We start from the raw sequence: 24,003 nt of genomic DNA, 5'->3' as shown, positions 1-24,003 counted from the left end.
TTAGTCAAAAAATGCAATTTTAGTAGAAAGCAACCTCAATTTTTTTTTAGAACCCCTGCTTGGACTCGAAAACACGATCTACAGTTTAGCAGTCGACGTGCTTTTATTTCTCTCTTTTATTAGCAGTCGACGTGCTAACTTACTGAGCTACTCAGCTAGGCAATGAGATTAGATGTGAATAGACAAATATTGCTGATATTTATATTTTCATCCATGTTTTGAAGGAGTCAGCCATTATGACGATGTAGAGTACCTCCTTAACGAATAGTGTCCAAACAAACCTTTTACACTTCTTACTCCAAACAGTATTGGCCAGTAAACCTCGTGCGTACGAACACTTCAATAAACAACATGTGTGAACACTAACCATGAAAAAGTCCGTGCATCAGATTCGAGTACTATCCGTTATTGTTCAAAAACACCACCTTTATCGATTGTTTAGATTTTATAAATATAAACAATAAATAAAGAAAAATTATACTAAATTTTATAATGCACAGATATTTTTTCCCCGCTAGTATATTTTTTAAAAAAGAGAGAAGATAGATATCATACATTAAATGTGCAAAATAATAACAATGTTTAATGTTTATACGCATATAGTAAAATGAGAAAATGAAATGGAAATGGTTATGATTTGTGAACGAAGGGAGGGATGACCATGCCCGAAGGCAAATGTGATCCAATATTGTCAATTTCAATTTTTTTAAAAAAGAAATCATCATAATTTTTTTTTCATATCTGTGGAGTGAGTTGAGATTTCAGGTTTTCATATAATGTTTACTTTGAAAAGTTTTATTGATGAAATCAAAAGGATTGGGAACAAGTTCTAACAATTTACAAGTCCCTCTCCTAAAATATTACAATATGTCATGTAAGGTAATAATTAACGGGTAAAATGTAGAATGATTAAACGAATCTACAGGTTTCTTCTATAAAATGAACAACTGAAAAAATATTTATATTAGTTTGCAGAGGCAAGTCGACATCGCCGCATAATAACAATTTTGTATCAATATTAACCAAGTCAAACATGAAAAGGCGATTAAAAAGATTATTCATAGCTCTAGAGTAATTTTTACAAGCGAAAGAGAGATGATATACATCTTCATTAATATGTCCACTTGTACAAAACGGAGAATTTGTAATATTTCGTTTATAGAGATCATAATTAAGTGTACAGTTGTGTCTTAGCTTTGTATGAATAATGTTGATATATCGTTTTCCAAAAGAGTAATATGGTGGTGGTCTTGTAATGTCTGTTATTATATTTTTGCGGAATGAATTGATTGAGATGGCTTCTCTGGCTTCTACATTTAATCAATTCCGCTGTTTTACAGTTTTACAATTTATTTCTGTTGCAATTTCTTCATTGTTTATTTTCCATATTGATTAGGCTACAACACAGACACTTGTTTCTGTAAATAACTTACGACCTCTGTATACTAATAATAACATTTATTAGTATGATACAGAGGTCGTAAGTTATTTACAGAAACAAGTGCCTGTGGGCTACATCTAGAACGCAGTTGAATAAAGAGAGATAACTCGGTGTTAATATATATTTTTTTCAACTGATCATTTCAGTTTCGCTTAGATGGGTTGTAAATTATTTTTGGAAAGACATTTCTTTAGAACATTATTTTTTTGATGTCGAAAATTTACTCTGAAATTAAAAGATTTGCCTCGATACCATTCCGGATATTGATATTCCGTATCACAACTCACCGGCCACTACGAAGTCTCTTCCTTTTTCCGGTTGCCAACCCCTTGAGGTTAACGAAATAAACTTTCTTTCTACAAATCTAGCATTATCTCCGTAATCTTTCATTTTAAACATCAGCTACTCTTTTTTCTGAAAAGCATAATTATTTATTTCATAATTATAATTGTTAATACTCAGTGATCGGAGTCCAATAAAGATATATTCGTTATTGTTTACATGCTTTCGGATTTGGGAATAGAACTTGCCATGCTATTATTTCTGCAACTAAAGCCAGACTTCGAAGTATTAGACAAAAGACTAATTTCTCACAGTAGCTAAACAGATCAGGGTGTGTGACCATTCGTATGTTGCAGACATTAAGTCTGAGAATGTAAATTAAAACTTGTAATAAATCTTGGTTCAACTTATTTCTAGGCCATAAGTTAACGGATATTTTTATTTGGGGGCATTTTGTGAGTGTTCTGAAAGTTGAATACCTCTGTTTATTTTACGTTATTTTAATAGTCATGGCTCCAAGAACGAAAGGGTCAAAGAAAGGTGACAAGAAGGTGTTGACAGAAGTCATCACGAAGGAGTGCACCATTCACCTGCACAAGAGGATCCATGGAATGTAAGTCTTCAGAAATGGATGGCTCAGTCCGGATAATGACATAATGCTAGGATTGCTCATCGCCTAATTCTCTATAGAGAAGTGGACAGGCATAACTTGCATGCACTTCTCTTTGCAAACCGTTATGTTTTGAATTTGAAAAACGTGTAAATGCTGGAACTGGTGACAGTTTGCGCTTTGATTTACGTTTCGACTCAAATATGGAAGTGCATACATGTGATAGTAATTTTTTCCCACAACTTTAATGCATCAGGGATCAACATTAATGGTAGTCTGATTGCCTGGGGCAAGTGAAAACCCCATTCATACAAGTGAAACTTATTACACGCTTGTTTGATCAGGCAAGTGATTATTTCAGTCGGCAATGAGATTATCTTAACTTGTGTTCAGGGCTCGAAATTAACATATGCCCGTCAGTCAGAGTCTGTGACTGGTTAAAAGTCTGATGGACTGACTGACATGTTTTAGTCAGTCCGATGGGACTGGTTAATTTTCTAAAGCATCATTTTTGAAAATATACAAGTTTATGAAATCATACACACATTTGGCATGCTTCAATCTGTATATAGATATCAGACGAATCTGATTCGTAAATATGAATCCCACATATTAAGTGTTACAATATTGTCTGAGGCATATTGAGTCAAATTTCATTTTAATATCTTTACCGAAATATGTTAATTATTTCAGGAAAACTCTGTTGGACTGGCAAATTTTTCTGCGGACTGGTTGAAATTATACCCTATCAGTCCGGCTGGACTGGTGACATAAAAAGTTAGCTTCAAGCCCTGATGTTAAACTTGATAAATATAAGAAAAGTCCCATTTCATATTTTTGGTTTTCTTAATGGAATCGTCAAATTTCTTTACTAGCTAGCGAAAGCCCTTTTCTAATAGGTCTTGCCGTACAGAGGTGTGCAATTGAAAAAAATATAACTACTAATCCAGGAGCTAGTGGCAGTAACTAAGTTACTAGCCCATGAACTACCGACAGTAATATATCAGAATGCTTAGAATGAAGGAGTTGAAATAGAAATATGCAAAGAATGGTCAGTTTCAAATCTATTATTATCTATTTAGTTGACAGCTTCTGGCCAAGTGATGAATTTGAACAGTTTAATTATATGGCATTTCATACTTGCTATGTGGAATTTGAATACCCTTCAAATTCAAGAAAGTTTTGAAATTTTCCCTGGACCTTTGGATTTCATGATATCTTTTCTCTTCATCAAAAGTACAACAGTCATGTGGTGGTGTCCACTGTATCTGCTAGCTAACAATTTCTCTTCGTAATTGTTAAAGGGAAAAGAAAATTGGAAAGGTAATGAACATTGATTAAAAATCCTGTAAAGAATACAAAATTGAGGACAGAGCAAACAGCAAAACACTGACCCTCGGAAACATCAATAGTTCTCCATTTTGTCATTAAACTGATTGTTGCCATCAATGCATATATGTTAAGACATATTGAAGATCTTGACTTGACAATAACGTTAATTTGTATATAAAGTCAGTCGACGTGACATTAACAGTTTTACAACGAATAATGCGTTTACTTTCACTTTAGATTTACTAGTGGCTAAGCCTGACAGGCTAATGCTCATTGGTTTTTGTTCACTCAACCTCTAAAATAGCTAGTGTCAGGCGATGGTAATTGCACACCCCTGCCTTATCTTATTCTATCAGCAAGTTGCGCCGAATAACAATATATCCGGAATTTGTAATCAAATTGATGGTACCAAAGTTTTTGTTGCACTGCACAGTCCTAAATTATTTTCCCTCTGTGCGATAAATCACATTATACACTACATAATTGTTTTAATTTATTTGATAAATTTTTTGAATTTGTTACCTGATATTCCTTAAATTTAATTCTATTGGGAAAAGCTCGATCTGGTAAAAATATTGCTTGGTCTGGTAAAATTTGTATTTTCACCAAACCATATGTCCTGTTAAAATTGGTAGATTTCCGCGTAGACTGGTATGAATTGTATCTTGGTCATAGCTTCACAACCATCTGTCTAAGTATTTTAGTGAGGAAAATGCGAAGAAAGACAATAAAAGGAAAGGCAATGTTAGGAATAAAACATAATCTTAATGAAAAGGAAAACGAGTTTCAGGTGGTGTTATAATCAGAATTTATTGGTTTAATTGACACTGACAATGGTTTGGTCTGTACCTTGTGTCAGAAATTTAAGCGCTATATCTGCTTTCGCTATTCCTTTGTCTTTTCTTACTGGTAGTTTGAATTTTACCAAATTGATTGCATCCGTGCACGTTTTTATCGTGTTATTTAATAAAAACAGATTTGTTACACTTTTGACACATTTTATTTTTTAAATTGAAATAAAATATTGAGTATTTGAATCGAATTAGAGTCAAAATTTTCTGACCACGAAGTTTTTCAATTGGAAAGTGAAGTGAAATAAAAAGTTAATGTCTATCCCTACACATGTTCTGTCATGAGGAAATCAACACAAGTTTCCTTGCTGTTAATCCATTTTCACCTGTTCTCTGTCCTGGATTTGTATGCGAGTCCCCCTATTGTTTATCCCTTTTAGTGGTAGAAGAAAAAATTGAAAATGCAAAGTGGGAAATTTTGAAAAAAGTAAATATTCATTTTGTTGTTAACAGTAAATTTTCATTTTCAGTGGATTCAAAAAGAGGGCACCCCGTGCAGTAAAAGAGATCCGCAAATTTGCGGAAAAGATGATGGGTACCCCAGATGTTCGTGTGGACACCAGACTTAACAAACACATCTGGTCCCAGGGCATCAGGTATATATACTGCCGCTGAAAATTAGAAAATGCCAAGTTGTTAAATTGATTAGTACAGTATTTCATTCAACTTAATGGAACTTCTTTAGAAGTACATTTACTCTTATTAGGACTAAATAAAAGTTTGTTTCAAATTAGTATGGATAATTAAATAATAATTCAAATAAATGTATCAACAAATTGTAGAAATAATGCATTTGTGATAGATAGTAGGGGGGAAAAGTTTATAGATCTCCATAAAGCTTCAATTTGACCGTATTAAATTATCAAAGATTTTCTTTATTTTTGTCAAATCAACATGAAGCAAGACTATTCATACTATCACATTATTTTCTATTAAGTCTATTAATGTGTATTTCTTGTTAGTCAAACCGTATTCATATACTGTTTTCAAATAATCCTTACAAAATGAAACATGCTGTAATTCCAATTTGATAAGTAGAAGAAGATAAAGTTAACAAAAGTATTGTGCATTTTGAAAAATGTTTTCAATACACTATGAAATTAGATACTATACATTCTATAGTTGTTTATTACAGTATGTTGTTCTTGAATGATGACATCTTTAATGTGATTCAACGATGGTTAGATTCTATTTCTTTGTACATTTCTAAGCAGAGTTAGATGTTCCATATATAAATGCTTATAAGTCGGGAGGGGAGGGGGGGGGGGTTAAATTTTTTAAATCTGAAGTCTTTGTTTGATTTGTATGTGCAACTACAACTGAAATTGTTTTCATGCCACACAACTTTCGCTTTCAAATTGTGATATTCGATGGTATTTTTAATGTGTAACAGTGAGTAATTGATTACCCAATTATTTGGCCACACTCTACGGGAGGAATGGCTTGGACAGTGGGCACCCCTTGATATTGAATAGCTTGCCTTGGGCAGTAAGATGTCCAAATTTATAGGTCCATTCACCATGCCAAAGAGACAAAGAATGAATCTCTTATTGTATTCATTCAGAAAATATATGTATATATACATCAAAGAGAAACAACTCTTGCTAGAAAATAAGTATTGAGTTGATGGGTAATCTGATCAATTTCCAACGAGTCAATGTTAAATTCCTTATAATTTCTCTGAGAAATAGAACACCGACTTATACACAGGTAGACTTATATGCAGTACATGTGCAGTTTCATTAGATTAAACTCAGAAAACAAACATACCCCTTTAGTTTGCATTTAATGTGGACGATCTTGATCCTCATTAAGAAAATCAAAGTACTGTAAGTTTGAATGATGTGTTTTAAGTAACAGAGAGGAATCATTGTTTCTGGATTAATTGATTAGTTGTATTAAATTTTACATTTCACAAATTTACACCCACACAAGAAAATGATGTTGATTAGAGATGACATTTTCATGTAAATATTATACATGTTTTGAAAAGATTGTACTAATAGGATGATATATATGTTGCTGAAGTGCAGAGCATTAAGATATTAAGCTTCTGTGGTAGAATATTTGCATTGATTTTACTTCAAATGAATATAGGTAATTGTAGGTACATTGTTTGTGTGGATGTTAACAATCGGATTTAATAAAAGAAAATCATATTTGAATTAGCGTTGCATTGTTATACCTTATTATTGTAAGTGATGTGTGATTGATAAATAAATAATATTATTGTCATCTAAAACTTGTATTGGTCAATGCAATTGATAAAGAAAGCTTTAACTACATAATTATTACCACTGATTGAATTGCAATGCCTGTGTCAAGCTGTTGAGGCCATTTATTGGTGATCAACATCAAGAACATTTCGACTCTTGGGGCCCATCTGGTCTTTGATTTTAGATATGCTTTTCATAATGTTTGCAACCAGTCCTGGTAGCTCAGTGGTAGAGTGTTTGCTTTGTGACTGGGAGGTCATGAGCTTAAGCCCCATCCCATAAGCATTTGTGCTATGACTGCAACAAAAGTAAAACATAAACTTAGGTAGTGATTGCTCCTTTGCCAAACACTCGACATTTAGATGACCTTAAAAATAGAGGTCAGGTGTGGGAGCAGGCTTTGGCATGTTAAAGAACCACACAATTGAGTGGTCTAAATTTGTTGTATTTCACCTGCAGTTAGTGACATTTCAATATGAGTGGAAAAATTTCAAAGGACATAAAATAAACCAAAGAAAAATCACATTTGCAACCAAACTAAAGCTAGAAATATTTATTATGCATTGCAATTTTATAGAAGGAAGTGTAAGGCTTAGTAACACTTAGTATAAGGAAAATTTTGAATTTCTCTTTATAGGAATGTTCCATACAGAGTGAGAGTAAGGCTGGCACGCAAGAGGAACGAGGATGAAGATTCTGTACACAGACTGTACACTTTAGTCACATACGTGCCCTGTGTTTCATTTAAAGGTAAACCGCAGTTAATCATATACATCAATGTGACTTGGCAGAGTGCAAGACAGTCTCCAGTAGATCTTGGGGTAACACTGTAAATGTAGGTTTATAGCTATTGTAATTACCGTAGATAAAATGAAGGGAACGATTGTTGGTTGGGTAAGGTTGCTAAAGGAGTAGAAGGGATTAACCTTAAATTACAAAACTAACGAGTGTTTATGATCGCGTGGAAAAAGAAAAGAAAAAACATGTCCGTGGGTAAATTTTGAATTTTCAACACATTGTCTTACACTACCTCATTATCAGCGTCACTACATTTTACTGTTCCTTGGCTTTCTTACCTTTACATCGAATTAGGTTTATTTTTAATTCATTCATCATATCACCATCATCCTTTCTCTCGATAGATCATGACATGTTGAACAGGTAAAAAGTGAAAATTGGTGACAATATTGTGTGATGTATTCTCAGATGGTGATATGGTTTCTTAATTGGGCAAATTAATTCTAGTGTTTTCGTGAATATTTTACCAATTTTATTTATTATTTTTTATTAAAAGCATCAACATTAAATTGCTCTTCAGATTCAAATAAAAGAATTGAAAAAAACTGATATTTTCCATTCAGTACATAGATAGTGCCTAGATGGAAGTTTCTGTTAATGAAGTTTCATTTGTTCTAATTTTTTCAAATATCTGTATTGCTTGATCACCAGGAAAAAGATTTCATTTCCTGAAAAATTCTGAGAGAATCTGAAATATGAATTTAATTGTAAAATATCACGCTTTTTCGAATATTTTGCAATCTAATTAAATGTGGGGCTCAAAAAAAAAGTGTTTCCAGTAAGTTGACCAACCCTACTTTACCCTCCAAACTTAGTACTTCTTATTTCAAATCTGGATTGCAAACCGTAATGGGTTTCACTAGTAGTTTTTCAGAAAGCGCAGTTGAAAAGAAGCTTGTACTAAAACACCATAAAAACATGATCTGCCTACTGGAGTGAGGAGCAGATCGTATGTCATTAGTTTTGTACCATAACAATATTGTGATGCCATGTAAGCAATGATCATTGATACAAATATGTTATTTCATGTGTTTATTTACAGTGTAATTAATATGAAAATTACAGTGTATTAAATAAATTACTGAAGTAAAAAGTTGAATTCAAAAAAGAGTTAGCATCGACCTATCCTATTGGGGGAGGGGAGGGGGTTTACCATAAACACACATATTTTCATTTTGGCCTTTAAATGATAACTGCTGTGACATTTTCACTACTGTTGTAGTTCAGTTACATCAAGTTAGGTGGGGAAAAGGTTTAGACATGCACAGATTGTACAAATGAAGCATTGGCTTAGTATATTTCTTAATTTGGTGGAAAAGAATTGTCTTTATGTGTTGGCCTTAAATGTTAGGCATTCTAAAGTTATGTTTGGACAAAAAATTCAGAGGCTACTTGCCTGATGTCGAAGTAGTAGATAAAATCCTGTGGATGGATTTTCAAAACATGATATGACTAAAAGATTTGTAGTGTAATAGTGCTTGTCGACTAAATAAACCTTACAGTACATGTATAACCTCACCAAAAGAAATTGAAAGATAGCCCAAGATTCACTTTTGCACTCTGAAAGTTTATACACTGACTTGAAAAAGCAGGAAGAAATTTATTTACGTGCTTTCAAAATTAGATTTCATGTCTTTTTAGACTAACTTTTCTTTTTCTTTTTTTCAGGTACACAGACCATTAATGTTGATAATGAATAAACATGTACAGAAGATGTAAATTTTGGTTGTATTTTTCAATGGTCGTGCAGGTAAAGGCATTCTGAATGAAGGTGGCTTATTACACCAAAATTTTATTTCATGGTGTATAGGCTTGTTAAAGCACCTTATATGAAGTATGATTTCATCATTGAATTTTCTTCTGTATGCAAAACCAAACTTCACCTTACATGAAAGCTGCTTCCTGACAAAGTGCAAAATTCAAGTTTGTTTAAATCTTGGCCTCTGGGTAGGATGGGCTACAATAGGAGATCAAATTATATAGGAAACGAGATGTTTGTGAAACACCTATCCATCCCCCCCCCCCCCCATGGTGCAAATTGAAAAGGGCTATACACATACATCGTTTAATTGATAGTAGTATCATCATTTCAAAATATTGAGCAGACAATATCTTTATATATCAAGAGTGGATTGAATATGTGACCTAAAGATCAATAGGGGTAATCAACTCCTGAAGGTGTACCAAGTTAGATGTCTGTCAAGCAAAGGGTTCTGAAGATATTGAACGTACAGTATATATTCCTATGTCCAGTTTGACCCGTAAACTTTGACCATATGACATCAAAATCAATAGGGGTCATCTTCTCCTGAAGATGTACCAGTGTACCGAGTTTGATGTCTGTCAAGCAAAGGGTTCTCGATATATTGAGTGGATAGTATAATCCAATGTTCCCTTTGACCATGTGATCTCAAAATCAATAGGGGTCATCTTCTCCTGAAGGTTTACCAGTGTACCAAGTTTGATGTCTGTCAAGCAAAGGATTCTCGAGACATTGAGTGGTCAATATATTCCTATATGTAGTTTGACCATGTCACCTCAAAATCAATAGGGGTCATCTACTCCTTTTAAAGATGTACCAGTGTACCAAGTTTGATGTCTGCGAAGCAGAGGGTACTCGAGATATTGAGCGGACAGTATATTCCTATGTCCAGAGTAGTTTGACCTGAAAAACAATAGGCGTCCTCTTCTCATAACCAATCCACATATGAAATATCATTACAATCAAGTGCATGGTTCTCGAGATGTTGAGCGGACATGTGGTCAACCGACAGGTGCAAACCAATATGCCCCTCTTTGAAGGGAGCGTAAAACAGGGCCATGATTAGTCATAATGATGTGCAAGCATTTCAAGATAGTGTAGATTCAAGTTTGTTTAAATTATGACCATAGAAGTAGGGTGGGGTCACAATAGGGGATCAAAGTTGTACATGAAGAGAATGTATTCGTGTAGGGTGGGGCCACAATGGGAGATTGAAGTGGAAAGATACAGGGAATTGGTTAAACTAGATTCTGTTCAAGAGTAGCACACACTAAATCTTATTTAAACAATATTAAAAATGCTTTCTTATATTATCAGGGGATGAAGGTAGCAGGCATTGCAGAAAAAATTACGAGGGATATGTAAAAAAAATTCTGAAATGATTGCTACCTTCATCACCTGATAAAACGACATTGGAGATATTTTTTTTGTACTTTTGTCACAAAATATTGTTTCTCCTATATGGCTTATCGGATAGATTTGAAACTTTGTACAATGCTTTATTGCCATTTGTAAATGTGCATATTGGTGGGACAGGATGATCTGATTATTTCTAAAAGTTATATAGTCTAAGAGGGGTGGGGGATGTAAAACAGCTAGTGAACACTTCTCCTGTATGGCTTATCGGATAGATTTGAAACTTTGTACAATGCTTTATTGCCATTTGTAAATGTGCATATTGGTGGGACAGGATGATCTGATTATTTCTAAAAGTTATATAGTCTAAGAGGGGTGGGGGATGTAAAACAGCTAGTGAACACTTCTCCTGTATGGCTTATCGGATAGATTTGAAACTTAGTACAAAGCTTCACGTGCATATTGGTGAGAGAAGAGGATCAATTGTTTTCCTAGAAGTCATAATGGATCAAAGAGGAGTGGAGGATGTGAAATAGCTTGTGAATACTTCTATATGGCTTATCAGATAGCTTTATACTTGTAATGCTTCATTGCCATTTGTAGATGTGCATATTGTCGGTACAGGATAACCCAATTATTTTTCTAAAAGTTATAGTGGATCTAAGAGGGGTGGGGAATGTTAAAATGCTTGTGATCGCTTCTCCTATATGACTTATCAGATAGACTTAAAATTTTGTACAGTATTTCAATGCCATTTGCAGATGTGCATATTGCAGGTACAGGAGGATCCAATTGTTGTCCTTAAAGTTATTGAGGGGTGGAGGATGTAAAATAGTTCGCGAACACTTCTCCTATGTGGCTTATCGGAGTTCATAATGTCTATGTTTTTGCTCGTGCATTCTCCTCCATACCATGCAGTGCACAAGGGGAGGAGGTTTCATCTGGAGCATTTCCAATGGCCCGGGGGGGGGGGGGGGGGGGGGGCTGTTTTCATCAGAATAAAGATGTCGGTTCTATTGAATATATAGCATAATAAGTCATCGTCTATGATGAAAACAATGGCAATTTCAAAAGAAATGTATGAAAAGATTCAGTGAATGTAAGTAAGTTATTATGCCCTCGCAGGTACAGTTGGGGGGGGGGGGGGGGGGGGGGTTGTATTGTTATTGTCCTGACTGTCAGAAACATACGCAGTAAACCTAATGAACTTGACTTTCGCACAAGGTCTATTTGGCCAATTCAGTGAAAATGACATGCGGTTGTACCATGTAAACAGTGAATATTTGCATTCGCTGAATCTTTTTTCTTGTATTTCTTTTCAAATTGACATTGCTTTCTTCAAGGACAATCGTGAAGAAATATAGGGTTGTTGCGAACTAGTTCGAATCGGTTTTTCAAAACCACCTGTCAACACCAAATATGGAGTGTTGCCAACGATAATATTTCGGTACTGAAATTCTAGTTAAGTCTCCCAAACGAAGTTTGGAGACTGAGACCACAGAAACTGAGGCTTTGTGCCACAGCAGATGTGGCACGATAAAGGCCGTTTACAAGCGCCTTAGCTGCCCTTCACCAGCAATGGTGATGTCTCCATATGAGTTCTCAATATACAATCAATGATTCGATCTTCTTTCTCGCGCCTAAAACTGTCTGGCCGTTCTCCGTACGTAATTTGTTGATGAAAGTATTAAGATATTAAAGATACGATATGACAATATATGTAGATGTGCAGAAATGTTTTTGTTTTCAGACTGTGGGGGGGTGGGGGGGGGGGGGGGTTAACATAGAACTCTAGTCTATACTAAGGAGGAAATTAATTTCAAAATTCAACAGATATAACTTGACAGATATGATAGAGTCATGTCTTCGGAAATGAGGAGAATGACAGGGCCTACAAATTAGTATCAAGTGACTGCAGTGACCTTGACGGTGAACATAAAACTAGTATAACTAGAGTAGTCAGGCGCGTAGCTGCCTATACGCAGGTACGCAACTGCGTACACATCATTTACGAGAGAGAGGGAGATTTTTGCCCGTGAAAAGTTTGTGACTCAAAAATAACTAGGAAAAAAAAGAACATTCGTAAAACGAATGTAAAGTCAGTCCAAGTACACATGGTGAGTTGGCATAATAAAACACGTTAGGAAATACTTTTGTGAATTCTTTTGGGTTTGGACATTGACAAGAAACCCTGGGGTTTTTTTTATACGCAAAGATATGTGATTTCACTGATAAAACTCGGGAGCTTGCGGGGGCTCCCCAAGGCTTTGCACTGAACCCACTGGGGGCCTCAAGGCGCTCCCCCACCCGACCCCTTGCCATAATCTGCGTACACTTCATTTTCTTTCAGGCTACGCGCCTGGTAGTTGTTAGAGACACGAGATCTTCAGAAATTATAAGATCTACAAACTAGTATCAATATCTGACCTTAAAACATAAAATTGGTATTACTTTTAAGGTGGCTCACTACACCCTGAAATAGTTTCTCAAATCAGTATGAATTGATTTAATCATAAAACATATGATGATATATAAGTATATATGTCAAAAAGGCAGAAGATATGCAAAATTGGATAAAAGCATGATTTTTAAAAATTGTTTCAACACATATGAACAAAAGACTGGTGGATTTGAACTCGAGATATGCGGTTCATCAGCTCAATGCTTTAACCACTGAGCTACAATGATAGACAAACAAAGCGATCGATACAAATAATTTCACAATTAATATATAACATTTTAAAAATTGCCATATTATGACACAGTGTCATAAAAGTATAAGCTTTAGTGTAGTGAGCTACCTTAAAGAACCATTTCTGGTAGAGAGATGGGATCTTCAGAAATTATGAAAGGCTGTTGAGATCTACAAATTAGTATCAAGGTCAAGTGACGACTGACCTTGAACATACAAAATCATTTGATTTTAGGAACTGGAATTAATAGAGACAGTGGATCTTCAGAAATGATATGATCAACAAACTAGTAACAAGGTCAAGTGACCCTGAACATAGATCTAGTATAACTTGTGAACCGGGACTGATAAAGACGGGGAATCTTCAGAAAGGATGTTTTGACCTACCAACTAGTATCTCCGGTGACCTTGACCTTACTTATGCAATATCTCCTGAACTATTCAAGGTACATCTTTCTTATTTTGTATATAGATTTCTTACAAGACCTTTCATATCATTCTATGATCTTGTGACCTTAATCTGCTCCAGAACAGCAAAGTCATGTTAGTGACATTGGTGTTCAGGCATACTAATCATTCAGTTAAATAATTGTTGTAAATGGATTTTACATAATATGTATGTTGATGACACATGTCATGGTTTTAAAAAAAGATGCTGTCTTCACAGCCAGGAGGCTCTGGGTTGATTGCCGCGTCTAACTTTGGACGTTGGACATTATTAGCTCGCCTGAGTGAAAACTCAAGTGAGCTCTTCTGATCACCTGTTGTCCGTCGTCTGTCTGTTAACTTTTCATACTTTCAACTTCTTCTCTAGAACCACTGGCCCAATTTCAACTAAACTTGGTATATAGCATCCTTGGGTGAAGGGGATTCAAGTTTGTTCAAATGAAGGACCGTGTCCCCTTCAAAGGGGAGATGATCGCAAAAATAGAATGGGGTCATTTTAAAATCTTCTCAAGAACCACTGAGCCAGGATACCTACACAGTAGGGGATCAAATTTTTAAACATGCTAATATACATGCATACTATAGGGAAAATCTTTAAAAGTCTTCTTCTCAAGAACCACTTAACCATAAGAGTGGAGATTTACCTGAAAGCTTCCTTGTATAAAGTAGATGTTTAGATCATGGCCCCCGGGGGTAGGATGGGATTACAATAGGGGGATCAGTGTTTTACATAGAAATAAATCGGGGAAATCTTCTCAAGAACCACCGAGCCAGAAAAGTTTTCATTTGCATGAAAGCTTCATAGTGCAGATTCAAGTTTGTAAAACATGGTCCCCGGGGGTAGGGTGGAGCCACTATGGGGGATCAAAGTTTTACCTACAAAATATAGGGAAAATTTTCTCAAGAAGCACTGGGCCAGAAAAGTTTTATTTACATGAAAGCTTCCTGATGTAGTGCAGATTCAAGTTTGTAAAAACCATGGCCCCCGAGGGTAGGGTGGGGCGGGGCCACAGTAGGGGATCAAAGTTTTACGTACAAATATATAGGGAAAATCTTTAAAAATCTTCTCAAGAACCGTTAGGCCAAAGAAGTCAACATTTATAAAAGATTCCTGAGATGGTACATATTCAAGTTCGTTAACATCACGGCCCCCGCGGGTAGGGTGGGACCACAATGGGGGATAAAAGTTTTGCATACAAATATATAGGGACGATCTTTAAAAATCTTCTCAAGAATCACTGGGCCAGAAAAGCTTACATTTACATGAACGCTTCCTGACATATTGTAGATTCAAGTTTCTAGGAGTAGGTTAGGGCCAAAATAAGGATCAAAGTTTTACCCGCGAATATGTAGGGGAAATCTTTAAAGATGGTCCAAGGTGACTCAGGTGAGCGATGGGCCTCTTGTTAGTTATATAGACACTTGGATTAATTGATTGAATCTTGTTTAACGCCCCTCTCGATAATTTTTCACTCATATGGAGACGTCACCAAGACCGGTGAAGGGCTTCAAATTTAGGTCTATGTTCGGCGCTTACTGCCATTGAGCAGTAGGGGTTCTTTAGCGTGCCATGTCTACTGTGACAAGGGATATCCGTTTTTAAGGTCATCTTCTAGGACCCGTGACATTCACACCTGATACCGAGCGTTTGGCGATGGAACTGTCACTACCTGTTTTAACGACTTAGGTCTGTCACGGCCGGGATTCAAACCCCGAGCTTCAGCATGCGGGACGAACTCTCTACCTTCAGACACTTGGAGGGGTAATACGGAAATACATGGGATCTTTGAAAAAAAATTCGTATTAAGCCGTGTCCAGTGGATTTCTTCCCCCAAGGACCCCATATATTTCCGTATTGCCCCTCTAAGTGTCGACATAACGAATTTATCCTGTCGATGATTTTACGTAATCAAAGGCATATTTACGTTCATTCTTGATGCTTTATTACATGTGCAACAATAATAAATTACTGTACCATTTGTTATTCTCTTTAGAGAAGTCAAGAGGCATAGCCTTCATCGACTTCTCTTCGCAAGCATTCATGTTTTGATTCTGGAAAACGTGTAAATGCCGGAGTTGGTGACGGTTTAACTTTATGCTTCGACCGGCCTTTCGACTCAGATGTGCCTGGATTTACGCAATAGACAAGTTGTTTTCAAACATTTAACAGTAATGCACAACACTGTCATAAGGAAATCAACATTTACTTGCTTTAAATCCATTTTCAACATGCTGCTCATAACATGCCTGTGTCGCGGCAGGCGTCGGCACGTTAAAGAACCCTCACTGCTACGGCCGTAATCGTTAAGCATATAGGTCCGAACATGTGACGTCTCAATATGAGTGAAAAATTCTCGACGGGACGTAGAACAACCAAGCTACCAAAAAAAAAAAAAAAAAAAACAAAAACAACAACCAATCTTGTGCTTACATGTTTCAGAACTAGGTTCCGAATGTGCATGCTCCTTTGTGACAAGTGAATCTTGCCTGTCAGGTGAGTAATTCACCTTATAAAAAAAAAATCTTGAGGGAAAAATAAATTTCCTGTAAAGTTTTGATTAAATCCTGTGTTAATTTGTAAATTCATAGAGGAGTTTCAATTTTCCTTTAAGTAAAATTGCATTCCCCTTTCAGGTCCCATAGGAAAATTTGAAAGAAAATCTCATAAGAAATTAAAATCATATGGACTATTCTTGAACTCATAAGAAAATTTCATTTCTCCAAGAAATTTAGTTTTCCTTGGGAATTTATTTTCCTGGGTTAAGATATTCTCGTGGGATTTTAAGGCCAATAGGGCATTCATTTCTGTTTTCTTTAGGATAGTTTACATTGGTGAATTTCTTACCTGTCAGGCGAGAGTATAGCTTGTTACATAGAAACACTGTAGTTTTGAAGTGTTATCAAACCATGGTTTAGAATATGACACCTTTGATTTTTCTCGTGACGTAAAGGGATAGCGGGCTCTTAAATTTCCCGATGGATATGGCAGATTTGTGCGAGAGCTTATTGTTCGTTTGATTTTAAGGATTGGCAGGATTTTGTTCATCGAAATTTACATGTATGATGTCAGAGAAAATGGCTGTCTTCACTTATCAGATAACCTACCAATCTTGAAACTACGTTACGTCTTGTAGTAGTCTCAAACCCGAGCGAATTAGAAAATCTGTGGGATATTTTATTTTCCTCGAATTTCTCCAACAATTCTCCTTTGACTTTGTATTCAGAATAAAATTGTACAGGCTCTTTTGAATCTTTAAATATTGAATAAGCTGTAGTTTCCGCTCTTATGTTCAACTATTGTCTTCATTGATTTTGATCATTTGAAGTTGCATGAATAATTCTTCGTTCGTGTTTGAATGTAAAAAAAAAACAAAAAAAAAACAACAAATGAAATAAATGGCGGGATATCTTAGTTTGCTGAATCCTTTTTGAAATGGCACTTAAGATAACAAATCTTTGAGAAAAATAGAGTGTACTTTCAACAGCGACACCTCGGCCACACACTCGAAAGAATTTCAAAAACCCCAAATTACCGAAGACCTTGTATTTCTGAAATGACTATATTAGTACGACGTGTTGGTCTCCTGTAATCAATGAGTTGAAACAATATATGTAATCTTGTTAGCGTTTCCGCCACATAATAACTATTAACAGTAAGAAAACAATACCAACAGAATTTTAATTGATTTAAGAGTCTGAATTTTCGCAGCGATGATTAAATTTACAAATCACTTGATCTTTCAAGTTGCCGATAACCGTGTGTTAATTGGCACACAACACCTTCACACGACAGTCCAAACAAAATCTCAGTCGGTCTGGTGCGCTCTCATTGTCCTTTTATCGCTAGCTCTGAGACAATGTGCTATGTAATTAAATTACTTGTACTTTCTTCCGAGGTAAACATGGCCCGATTTGTACTGTTTGTTCGTGGTTGTTTATAAATCTACGTTCAATAATGGTACCTGCTTAATGTATTGATTTGGCGACGTCTGTTTGATGTTCTGTTTCTATCATACATTTGATTAAATAGAAATGGCATTTTGTATATATCGTGCTAGTGCTGGATTATAGAGGAGCTTTTGCAGAGATAGCGAGCTTATTGTCCAGCATTCAATGATGTCCCGAGGTTTGTGAAGGAGCTTTAACATTTTCTGAATGTAGATAGACTATATGCAAGACGTTTCATTGAGTATTTCCGTACAGGAGACAGTTTTGTAAAATAATTGGTATTCTCTAAAGGCGATAAGATCTGACAGGTGCTGATTAATGCAACAATATGTCCACATCTAGAAAATCGCTACTCGGCATCTCAAACAGAACACGGCTTTCATCCATGAATGGGGATTTCATATATATGTTGAAAGATTTACGAAAATCCGAAACAGCAAATAACGTAATACACAACAACCGACTTTTTAAAGTAAACAGCGACAGAGAAATTGACAAAATGCAAAAGGAACACATGCTTCAAATTTCTAGTATCAAGAAAAGCCAGGAAGCCATTTACAAAACTTTAGTGCGGGTAAATAGAGACAAAATAAAAACAACAAAGGAACGAGTCTCCAACACGCAGGAGGATTTACGTACACGAACCCAAAAGCTTCGGCTTAAATTGCTAGTCAGAAAGGTCATTGAAAAGTTCAGGGAAAATGTCCAAGAGAAAAAGTTACGTAGGTATGTGCTTTCAGACCAGTCTGATGGGAACCAAATTAAAGTGAAAATTTGTTCCGTATTGTCCAGCAGACAGGAGACCGACGCGTCAAGAGAAGACAACAACGAAGGAAAATCGTTTGTCCACGAAAACACAGCTGATACTCTGAATTCTTTGGTTACATTGACCAACAGCAAGCCAATGGTGGGACAGTTAAGCAGACCGACTTCTCGGTCCTCTTTTGAGGACGCCATTACGGCAGAATATCTGGACAGAGACAACGAGGCCTACAACGATGATTGCAATGACCAGACGTCTGTGATTAACGAAGGAGGAATTACAATTAAAGAAATAGAATTGCCCAACAGCAAACCAACAACTCCTCCAAAACGCACGATAGTTGTTACACTTCCAAATCTATCGTCTGATAACACAATGAAAAAGAAGAAAAAGGAGTCTACTAGAGCTTTCGTAGGTACATCTATGAAATATAGAGACATGTACAACTGTTCGAAGTGTGAAATCAAAGAAATGGAGACCAATGGGAAAAAGACACCAAACAGAGTAAGAAGTGGTAGATCATCATCCAGTGGAGGGAGTTACAAAATGGACGAAAATAACTCTAGATTGAACAGACTAAACGACTTACCTTCACTAAAAGTAACTCTTGATCAAATTAATGCCGGAACATGTTCTGCCGTCTTCCAGAACACAAACAATTTGTTGAACAAAGTTGAACACTTTCTAAACACTTCCATTAAAGAGAGAAATAAAGATCCTTCTAAATTACAAGAAGCAAGGAGAGAAGAAGCGGAGAAAGTAAAACATCGAAAGATAACTCTAAGAAATCACCTAATTGACACATCTGGAAAATCATCAGGGCGCAGCATACCTATGGTTAGAGCAGAAGACCCAGAAACTGAAAAGCTTTCAGTGATTGGACTGAATCCAAAGAACAATGATAATGCGGAGGGCAGAGTGTCCTCCATGTCTGTCACTTCTGGACAAAGTTCGGCATCTTTGTCAAAAAGAATGAGTGTGCAGTGTGTCAATCGAAGACGAGCGAAAGCAAACCAAGAGAGGTTTCCTAAACTTCAGGAGAGTGTGAATGAATCAAAAGAAGGGCATCATGGACAGGATCATCCTATCGTATTTCTGGATACTAAAATAGAACAATCTGTAAAGTTAGAGAGGAAGACTCAGAAGAAGTTAATTAAGTCAGAACGGGCTGTAAAAGGGTTACAAAAGGAGAAGATGAACGCATTCATCAATAATTTACCAAAAGGTAGTTCATTTTGATAAAAGACATCAGTTTGATTTATTTCAATGTTATCTAAAGTTCAAATCGGGTCATTCATGAAATGTGATTAAAAGATTATTTAAATGCTTATGTTTAATTGAATTATAAATCTTGTGAAAAGCTACCTTTTCATGTTGAATTATCAGTAATCTTGATATATGTAATGGAGTATTGCAATCGCATATTCTAATTGCATGAAGATTATCTTACTGCGGTTTTTAATCCTCAAATGAGTTGCCTGTCCCACATATGGCCAAGCTTTACAGTTGAGTAAATGTCTCTTTGATTAATGTTTTTTCCTTTTAAAATTAATTGTTTCTATTTAACTGTTTTCTTTATAAATGAAATGATAATTGAAGTGATGATATAAGTTTATTGTGTCGATCATCATCACCATATCTATCGAACTTTTGATTTTTAACAGAAGTGGAAGAGAAACATGCGCCACACCCTTTACCCCCAAAACCAGAATTTAGGAAACAGCCAGAGGCCACTCCAATCACTACTACCACTACGGAAAATAAAGAAACGGAGGTCAAAAAACCGTCCAATATGTCCGATTTCGTATACAGGGTCTTTTTAAGACAAAATCAATTTTCCAAACTCCCAACGTATATGGACCCCAACTCCATGGAGGCTGTACGTCACTGTCGGTATTTACGTCACTACAAGAATATGAACCCGGCTGAAAAGATGGCAGCTCGCTGTGCTATAGCTAGAAGCTCCTGCTATCGATCCAAACCCTTTTCTGTAAAGGAAGAATTTCGAGCAATGAATCGTGTAGGGCTTGTGCCATCTTCTGCTTATTGAGCTCCAAATAGTTTTAGTGAATAATGACTACACACAACTACTGTCAGAATTTTGAACTTCAGTCAAACAATTCTTTTCTACCCATCATTCACAAAATACGTATATCTTTAAATAATAAGCATCTTTAGTTTGATACTTAAATATTTCATGGAATTTCATCAAATTAAGAAATATATTTACATACATGTACAAAGCGCTCTTCTTATTTTGAGATCAATATACTTGAGATTTCAATTCGCAGTTTATTTACTTTCTTTTTTACAAAGTCAAGTATATAAAGATATTCAAAATAAGAAATTGGGCATTGCCGTTTGAATCCACGCATTTTTGTATACTTTATTGATTGTTAGTTACGTTATATACAGACCATCGTTTGTTACAATGGTTCACATCGTTGATTATTTAGTAACACTCGTCTTTTCGCTTTTATTCTAAAGTATACACTGTATTGCGTGAGGTCAAATACCTATTTTTACGAATTTTTCCTTATATGTATCGTATCATTCGTTAACAGTTCTAATGTTTTTAATTCTTTAAAAAAGTGTACATGTACCTACAAGTATTGTAGATGAAAGATTATTTACTATAGCTCGTAGCATCCTTAATTTCCTAGTCATTTATGTTACATGTACCAAACAATTAATAAAACTATTTGTTTTGTTCTAGATTCTGTAAACAACGAGATCTTCTGTTTATTCTGTGTGTTTTTGTATACTATATATTTATCTATTACGTATCTATCGTTTGTTACTATCGTTGTTATTGTCGGCTAGTTGGTGACATTCGTCTTTTCGAGTTTTACTTTTAAAAATGTGTACATTGTATTTGCATGTGGTCAAATTAAACTCACACAAAATTGCTTTGCACGTACAGTATCATTCGTTAAACTCCTGTAATATTTTTATTCATTTTTGTTTCATTTTCAGAGACGCACGAATGCTTACGAATTTCCTAGTCATGTATGTAATCAAAGATTTGGTATTTGATTGATTCTGTAAACACAGAGAGCGTCTGTTCACTTCTAAGGTACATTTTATAGGTGTATAATATACTAATATACCTCTATCGTTCCTTTGTATGGCATTTTGTTTAAATCTCCGTGTTTGACATTTACAAATAACCACAATTATGAAAAGAAAACATGCACATAGACTTTTGTCCAGATACAGAAATACAAATAGCAACTGCTACAATATACATGTATACTGTGCGTTTATTTTATAACAATAAGTATACTAAGGGCCACATGTTCTTATGATTCAAATAAAGACAAAAAGCGGCTTTTGTCTCTTGAGAGAGTGTGATTCGTGATAACTTCTACCGTTTCCCGTCATAATTCCTTTTACACTAAAGGAAATTCATTCTTGAATGGGCTTAGTAACTAATGTGTGAAATGTAATTCTGCAATGGCAAGATGAATGAAGCGATCATGTACTAGTATTTCTTAAATGTAATATAAAAAGAATTAAATCTTCACCTTTCATCAGGGAAGTCTTGTACATTTCGCCGAAATCATTGATGTTTAAAACTTTTACTCGGGTAAAATGTTTTACAATCTGTTGTTTTACACCGACAATTTACCATATAAAGACACCATCTCCTGGATGTAAGGAAACGTTTCACTTCGATCATAGGGTACAACGCTAGAGGCAGACGACTTGTTTTCTTTAGTTCTTTTCTTCATGAAAAATAATGTCCTTTTCTAAATGGCTGGGTTTGTTGTCAACGTCAAAAGAAATAATTTAAACGAATTTAAGAGAGCCTTTACATTTGTATGAATAAATAATACCTGTAAAATGACTTGTAAATGACAAATAATGCTTTTACCTGTTAATTATTAGTATTGCTGCTCTCTCTCTCTCTCTCTCTCTCTCTCTCTCTCTCTCTCTCTCTCTCTCTCCTTTTTAAAAGAGAAAGTATCATATTCATTCATTGTTTAACTTAGTCAAAGTTTGTAGAATACTTGCACATTAAACAAGAAAAGTGTGTGTTTTTGTTCATTTTTCCAAACAGTATGGTATTTGTGTTGGAGTTATTCCGCATGTGACATGAGTGTTTTAAAATAATTGTATATGAACGATTCTGAGACGTCAATTTTGAAAGAGTATTGTTGATCAGAACCTCAAAACATTATTACGTTCTTCTATGAAATATAAGGGCTGAAGTTAATTTTCATCAACCTAACAATCCAGATTATCTAACTTAAAGTTTTTAATCCACATAACGTCCAAACTTCATTCTCGTTCTGTATAAACTAATAACCAACCATGGACCAATAATGTTGAGTTAACCCACAATGATTAAGTTAATCTGCGATGAGGAAAATCTCATAAACTTGATTCATTTTTTTTCCACCCAAGTGAGTCATTAAAGTGACGTATTGCGATTAGTAGTTCTCGTCGTCGTCTGTCACCCGGCGTGAGTTAGCATTAACTATGCACTTGGTTCTCTAACTCTATTGTCTTTACTTGTCTGTTTTCTTTCCTCTCTAGATTTCATCTTTTCTTAAACCAAACTTCGCCTCTCTTAAATGTCGGCGTTTTCCGGTAGAAGCTAGTCTTCCTACTACCACTGTTTTGTCTTTATGCCTTATTCATAAATTGCTTTACAGGCTGACCACTTTTGTCCCGTTCGCCGCTGCTTTTACTTTTCACCTTTAGCTTCTTTCAGTATTATAACACGGCGTGCTTTATTCGTTTTGAATTCTTCCACAGATAAGATAACTGAGGAGGTAGATCCAGTAACTACTCCCCCTTTTTTTGGTAGTTTCCACCATATTGTTTTACATGCACATTCTTGTTGTAAACTGCAGCTCAATCCCACTGAAATATTCTCTTATGATGGTGGTTTAGCGACCCCTGTAACAACATGTGTAGAATAGACCAAACCTAACCATGCTACAGGTACTATGATTTCTAATTTCGTTCTTGTTCACTTTACTTCTTGAGTCAGCTGCGATATCAAACTAGTGATCGATAAGATAAGGAGCAGTAATCAATCTCATGAATCCTATAAAGAATACACAATTTAGAGTATGGCAAAAATGGACCTCTGGAAACGTGGAATCAGGTGTGTAGGAGGACTAAACATTCCCTGTTAAACAGTCGCACTCTCCATGAGACCTACGTCTTGAGTAGGTAAACGGAGTAGTCTGTTAATGTTAAATCACTATGTAAAGAACTGTCAAGCAATTGGTATGGAGCACGTCAGACAGCATTCCACCTAATGACATGTATTTACAAACTAAATCAGCATAATGACCATGTGAAATGTTGATTTTAAACGAGAATGTTGAAACTCCTGTAACATCAACTTGCTTGTCGGTAGCCTACCTCGGTCTTAAATTCATCACACGCAGAACATGCTAGTGCACGTGGAATCAGTTGAAATTCATGAACACCATATGTAAATAATATAAGAACTTGACAACGGAGAAGCTTAAGTCATCCCGTTTG

General features: G+C 35.5%; 2 protein-coding genes across 6 annotated transcripts; both read left to right on the top strand.

Moving 5' to 3' along the window:
* Nucleotides 1-1,643: 1,643 nt before the first annotated feature.
* On the top strand, nt 1,644-9,250 carry LOC125680736 (60S ribosomal protein L31-like). Of its 4 annotated transcripts, none has more exons than XM_048920493.2 (5): nt 1,646-1,775; nt 2,231-2,336; nt 4,987-5,112; nt 7,370-7,482; nt 9,199-9,250. In XM_048920493.2, the coding sequence occupies exons 2-5, from the start codon at nt 2,233-2,235 to the stop codon at nt 9,228-9,230; spliced, it is 375 nt and encodes a 124-aa protein (XP_048776450.1). In that variant the 5' UTR covers nt 1,646-1,775; nt 2,231-2,232; the 3' UTR covers nt 9,231-9,250. The 4 variants fall into 4 exon arrangements, with proteins under 4 accessions (XP_056010635.1, XP_048776450.1, XP_056010637.1 ...); XM_056154662.1 differs by having other exon boundaries at nt 1,739-2,054; XM_056154660.1 differs by having other exon boundaries at nt 1,644-1,775; nt 7,370-9,250.
* A 4,214-nt stretch (nt 9,251-13,464) lies between these two features.
* LOC125680734 (uncharacterized) lies at nt 13,465-22,530 on the top strand. Of its 2 annotated transcripts, none has more exons than XR_008800101.1 (2): nt 13,465-13,786; nt 20,163-20,297. XR_008800101.1 is itself a non-coding variant. In XM_048920492.2 (2 exons), the coding sequence occupies exons 1-2, from the start codon at nt 18,064-18,066 to the stop codon at nt 20,546-20,548; spliced, it is 2,046 nt and encodes a 681-aa protein (XP_048776449.1). In that variant the 5' UTR covers nt 17,724-18,063; the 3' UTR covers nt 20,549-22,530. The 2 variants fall into 2 exon arrangements, 1 of the variants encoding a protein (XP_048776449.1); XM_048920492.2 differs by lacking the exon at nt 13,465-13,786 and adding an exon at nt 17,724-19,723 and having other exon boundaries at nt 20,163-22,530.
* The last annotated feature ends 1,473 nt before the right edge of the window (nt 22,531-24,003 follow it).

This window comes from Ostrea edulis, chromosome 2 (assembly GCF_947568905.1).
Source record: "Ostrea edulis chromosome 2, xbOstEdul1.1, whole genome shotgun sequence".
NCBI classification, from domain to species: Eukaryota; Metazoa; Mollusca; class Bivalvia; order Ostreida; family Ostreidae; genus Ostrea; species Ostrea edulis.
The sequence above is the reverse complement of the archived record's forward strand: the minus strand, read 5'-3'. Positions and strand labels throughout refer to the sequence as shown.

What these genes read in the sequence shown, in the direction of transcription:
- LOC125680736 (XM_056154660.1), top strand. Translation starts at nt 2,233, where the DNA reads ATGGCTCCAAGAACGAAAGGGTCAAAGAAAGGTGACAAGAAGGTGTTG. An exon ending in CACAAGAGGATCCATGGAAT is followed by an intron (nt 2,337 to 4,986) that starts GTAAGTCTTCAG and finishes TTTCATTTTCAG; the next exon opens with TGGATTCAAAAAGAGGGCAC. An exon ending in ATCTGGTCCCAGGGCATCAG is followed by an intron (nt 5,113 to 7,369) that starts GTATATATACTG and finishes TTCTCTTTATAG; the next exon opens with GAATGTTCCATACAGAGTGA.
- LOC125680734 (XM_048920492.2), top strand. Translation starts at nt 18,064, where the DNA reads ATGTCCACATCTAGAAAATCGCTACTCGGCATCTCAAACAGAACACGG. An exon ending in CATCAATAATTTACCAAAAG is followed by an intron (nt 19,724 to 20,162) that starts GTAGTTCATTTT and finishes GATTTTTAACAG; the next exon opens with AAGTGGAAGAGAAACATGCG.